This window comes from Mizuhopecten yessoensis, unplaced genomic scaffold (assembly GCF_002113885.1).
Source record: "Mizuhopecten yessoensis strain PY_sf001 unplaced genomic scaffold, ASM211388v2 scaffold11037, whole genome shotgun sequence".
Classification (NCBI taxonomy): domain Eukaryota; kingdom Metazoa; phylum Mollusca; class Bivalvia; order Pectinida; family Pectinidae; genus Mizuhopecten; species Mizuhopecten yessoensis.
Genome location: NW_018408847.1, coordinates 225900 through 231261, shown reverse-complemented (window position 1 = coordinate 231261; position 5362 = coordinate 225900). Strand labels below are relative to the sequence as shown.

The 5362-nt window shown below is 35.3% G+C and overlaps 1 protein-coding gene across 1 annotated transcript in view; it reads left to right on the top strand.

The window, feature by feature from the left end:
- Nucleotides 1-858: 858 nt before the first annotated feature.
- Nucleotides 859-5362, top strand: part of LOC110464833 (zinc finger protein ZPR1-like) — a 28193-nt gene continuing 23689 nt past the window's right edge. Inside the window, exons 1-3 of the mRNA XM_021520278.1 lie at nt 859-1014; nt 3070-3210; nt 4440-4601. Of these exons, the coding sequence (XP_021375953.1) occupies nt 3094-3210; nt 4440-4601 (279 nt within the window). The 5' untranslated portion in view covers nt 859-1014; nt 3070-3093. The remainder of the gene's footprint in view (nt 1015-3069; nt 3211-4439; nt 4602-5362) is intronic.

Genomic DNA, 5362 nt, shown 5'->3' with positions numbered 1-5362 from the left:
TATACAATAGACATGTAATTCTGACCTTATTTGACACTACAGGTATACAATAGACATGTAATTCTGACCTTATTTGACACTACAGGTATACAATAGACATGCAACTCTGACCTTATTTATCACTACAGGTATACAATAGACATGTACATCTGACCTTACTTATCACTACAGGTATACAATAGACATGTACATCTGACCTTACTTATCACTACAGGTATACAATAGACAATTTATTGTTTATTTGTTTTGTTACTGCTCCCTCCACTTTATGTGTTTGATGTCAGGATGTGAGAGTCATGTGACATGTGAAAGGTGATCAAAATATAATGTGCAGGAATGATGAGATATGAGGTATGGATGACATGCGGTAATGAATGATGCTGATGAGGATGTGATGAAATCATGCCTTGTATATATTTTTGTTCTTGTTTTCTTGATAATAACAGTGAGGATGATGATCACATGTACATGATGCGAGTATTATGGTAATGACCAGTGTTGATTTGAATTTTTTTCTCTGTATGATTATGACGATACAATGACATGATGATGAATAGAACATGAAAGGAAGTATATTGAATGGTATTGCTTCGATGATGATGATGATGATGATGATGATGATGATGATGATGATGATGCATGTCTGTGCGATGTGTTGGTAATGAGGCTATTGTTTATGATGGTGAGGATGATGATTGATGAATGATGATTATGATATTTGCGTATTTGACGACGATGTATATTGCACATGAAAATGAAAAAAAAAGAAAAAGAAAAAAGTTCTTTCCCCGATGATTTTCCGGATATTTTTGACACTGTTTCGTTTTTAATTTTACCGCATGCTTATTCGTTTCCGGCTTATGACACATGGTGCAAGTTTGTGAACACAAGACGAAAAACCAGGATAAAGACTGATTAGGGATTCATTCTAAGAGTAACGATTGTTTTCCAATTAAGAGAGAGGCTATACAGTGCCAACTTACTCTGTTGTTATACGTGATAACTCATCTCTAGGTAAGTTGAAGTAAAGTACAGGTCACACCACCCCGGCATGCAGATCAAAACAACAGTCGGGACTATCCCAACAGGCAGGTACAACGTATTCTGGGTTAAGTTTACTGGAAAAATGCCTGAAAAGAGCAAATATTTTGAAAATTTGATTTTGAAATGCTGACACAGAATATGTCATTCTGTTTCATGGTCAAACATTTCAATTAACACTGGAATTCTAGAAGTTTCCATACCCTGCAGTAGTTCGTGTATATACTCCAAGTAGATGTACCTGTTTCTGTGCTTCACCTGTTTCACCTGTTTCTGTGCTTCACCTGTTTCTGTGCCCTGAAATTATGTGCAACTGCAATATTTTTGACACTGTCATTTTTATGAAGTGAAAGTAAACACTTACTTTACGAAAATGTTGATAAAAAAAAGCAAAAACTGTAAATTAACCCTATTTTTTCTAAAAAAAACACCAATAGGTTCGCTTTTCTGCCATTACTATTTATTTTTGTTGGATCCGGGTCGTTTGCCCTAAATCCGGTTCGCCCTAATATAAATACATATTTTTAAGTAATAAATATCTGTTGAAATGTTTAAAATGATTAAAAATGATCATGAATCGCAAACAATTGGGATGTCGGAAGAATTTCATGCAGGTGTATAGCTACATTGTATGTGCCGATCGTGTCGACCACATACAAATCTAATGAGTCTAATGACAAAAAAGACTAAACGAAAAGCTTAAGATTATGTATTAGACTGTCTGAAACACATCCTTTTTTGTTCCTAATATTTAAAGATCTTTTTATGTTATCTTACTTCATTTCCATTTAAGTATTAAATTTGGCGCCAGAAAGTATGGCATCCTTACAAATGTTTTTCTGTAAATTTTATAGAAATTTTATATTTATTCAATAGATGGGCACAGAAACTTGTCACATACCTGGGTAATGCTGCCGTTCATTGGCAATGAAAATACTAGGGTAGGTAGGGTTACCAGAAACACTAAATATTTTTTGTTCCGCCTCATCGTCAATGAACGGCACCATTACCCTGCAGGTATGTGACAAGTTTCTGTGCCCATCTATTGTGTTACATATATACATGTATGTATATTACATATCTGTCCGAGTCGTTAAGGCATGTCTAAGCAGTCATTTAGTATTACCCATAAATTGTCTATTATTGTCCAATCAAATTGCAGCATTGAATAAACTTCGTAGTTGTCCGCGCCTCGTGGTTCTTGTTGTCGATTCCTAACAATTGAATATGTTGTCATTGTACAGGAAGTGACAAACTGCAAACTGACTTTCGAGTTAAAATTAAGGATTAAACATTGTTGATAAACATTATAAAGCACAATGCTTTGTAATTTTGCTCTTCTCCAATTATTTGGTAATTTTCACCTCAAGGGCTCAGAAACTGCCACCGAAAAATTGAAAAAAGATAAAGAATCTTACAATATAAAATCTGCAAACATAGGACACAAAAAGCCAACAAAATTGCAGTTAAAACATGAGTCCAAGTGCCAAAAATCTCATAAAATATATAAACAAGTTTTGGGAAGTACCCAAATGTATCGGTACCAAAACCTCTTATTATCCTTTCAATGGAAATGTCCTTGAAAACCCAGGAGCCAAACAATTTTCTGTGATGTAAAAAACAACAACATCTGGTTTGACATTGCTGGTGATGAAATGTATTTATTTAACTGGTTGTGAATTACACAGTCTGAAAAAATATCTGGCATCTCTGGTCCATCAAAATATATAGTAATATTTCGAGAGGAAATGGTCAGATATTTCAAACAATGAATTTCATAGAGTTTGCTTGAATAATATTATAAGTAAAAGGAATGTGTATTCAGGTAATGCACACAGAATTCAATACACAATCTAAAAATAAATACAATTGTTGTAGAGTATAATTGTATCATTCAAAGAGCATATATGCTTGTTTAATACTAAAATGTTCATATGTATATCATTCAAAATGGGATCATAGCATTATGTCGGATTGGACAGGATGTCAACAGATTTAACATATCTTTTGCTGTATTTGTTCTTGTAGATCTGTAGAGAGCAAGACCTAACGATGGCAGAGAACACTGAACAAAGTGAAAACAAACCCATTTTCCGAGACCTGACTGCAGACGAGGAAGATCCTGACATCACCGAGATAGAGAGTTTGTGTCTCCAGTGTAAGAAAGATGTAAGACCTTGATTTAATCCATTTAGGCCAAACAAAAATTATTCTATGTTTCCGGTAACCCTGCCTACCCTAATTCTTTGTGGCTACCCTAAACTTTTGGAGACAATTTTCAAAGAAGCACTGTTAAAGTCAGGTTAAAGCTACCTACCTTCCTACCCTTAATTTTTCCAACATGTTACAAGAAACACATGTTTTTTGTCTGGTCTTAATTAGAAAAAAATGACTTTGCTGTATAAATATATATACATTGCCTTTAATCTTTAACATTATAACAGAATAACTGGTAGTTGACGTGTTGCCACTTTTGGCTCCGAAAAATTACTGGTTTTTGCAAAACATTTTACAATATGTTTTTTCAAGAATTATTACGTGGGAATCAGCAGCTCAGATTCAAACTATGCTTTTTTGAAATCATCTAAGAATAATTCGGGTAGACAGGAAAAGTCAGAACAGATGTTTTTTGAGGTGTGTATATTTTGTTGGGGTATTTGTTTTCAGGATAAGGATTTACATAATACTGTATACAATAATAATAGGAATTCACAAAGAAGCAGTATCTGCAAAATAATTCGTAACATGAAGAAAACAATGACTTGATATTTAGTGAAGCATGATAAACTAACATTTACCTTTTTTCCTTGCATTACTTTGAGAATTAGACATTTGATTTTGGTATTTTGAAAATATTGTCACAGTAACCTTAATTGGAAATTTTATAATAATAATATACAACATTTGATATAGCGCCCTATAGCTAGAATAAGCCACTCTAAAGCGCTTTACAGTACATAGATATATATATTGATGATTGTAAAGATTTTTCACAAATTACCTAAACACTAAAATACCCTATTTACAATACATGTACTTGATATCAAGCCTGAAACACACTTCGTTTACATTACTTTATATCCTTTGAATGAAAGACGCTGTGCACAATGTTTTTGAGAGCAACCTGAACCAATTTCTTTAAATTTTTATTCATTTTGGAGAAAACCCCCACTGTTTTCATTGGGAATTATGCTGAGTTTTGCCCAAGATGATCATTAAAATAACCCTGTAGGATTACTGCTGAAACTATTACTTTTACTTTAAGTTAAATAAATAAATCGGAATCAAGGCTGGAAGTGCAAACTAAAATACCATGTTTGAGTTTTTTGCCTTGCTTGTTACAATATATCAATATTGTGTCACAAACATACTTCATGTACTGAATTTATGTCTTTTAGGGAATGACTCGACTTTTCCTGACAAGGATTCCATTTTTCCGTGAAGTGATATTGTCTTCCTTCAGTTGCGATCATTGTGGATACAAAAACTGTGAACTACAACCTGCCAACTCCATACAGGAACAAGGGGTCAATTACACTGTGGAGGTCGAGGAGGAACAGGTACTAGGGGGGACAGGGGGCCCAAAGGGCCAAGTGAGCTTATGGCATGGTGCGGCGACCGTCCGGCGTCAACTTTTTACTTTAAACAACTTCTTCTGAATAACCAAGAGGCCTAGGATGATGGTATTTGGCCAGTAACATGCTTGGATGAAGGGCTTCCAAGTTTGTTCAAATAAATGACCTTGCCTTATGTTCAAGGTCACAGGGGTCAAATATGTTAAAATCTTTTAAACAACTTTTTCTGAATAACCGAGAGTCCTAGGGTGATGATATTTGGCCAGTAACATGCTGGGATGAAGGGCTACCAAGTTTGTTAAAATAAATGGCCTTGACTTATATTCAAGGTCACAGGGGTCAAATATGTTAAAAACCTTTCAACAACTTTTTCTGAATAATCAAGAGGCCTAGGGTGATGATATTTGGGCAGTAATATGCTGGGATGAAGAGCTACAGTTAGAATTACGCCCAAGTATCCACCTAGGTTCAGTTCGTTCTGCGTGCGGCTTGCGTGCGGTTAGCGGTAGTCTAGCGTCTGGAAAGCGATCGTTCACCGTTCGAGCACCGTTCGTATGTTTCGTCTGTTTCGTTCGTATCAGCTAAATCGTTCCGTTCGGTTATTTCGACCGTCCCTATCGTCCAATTATTTCATTGGGTCGTTTAGTTCGGCTACTCCGTCCGGCTGTTCCGTCCGGCTGTTTAGTTCGATCGTCTAACTTACTCCGTCTTTTTGGGTTAGGATGCGCACGCAGTTTATCAATTCA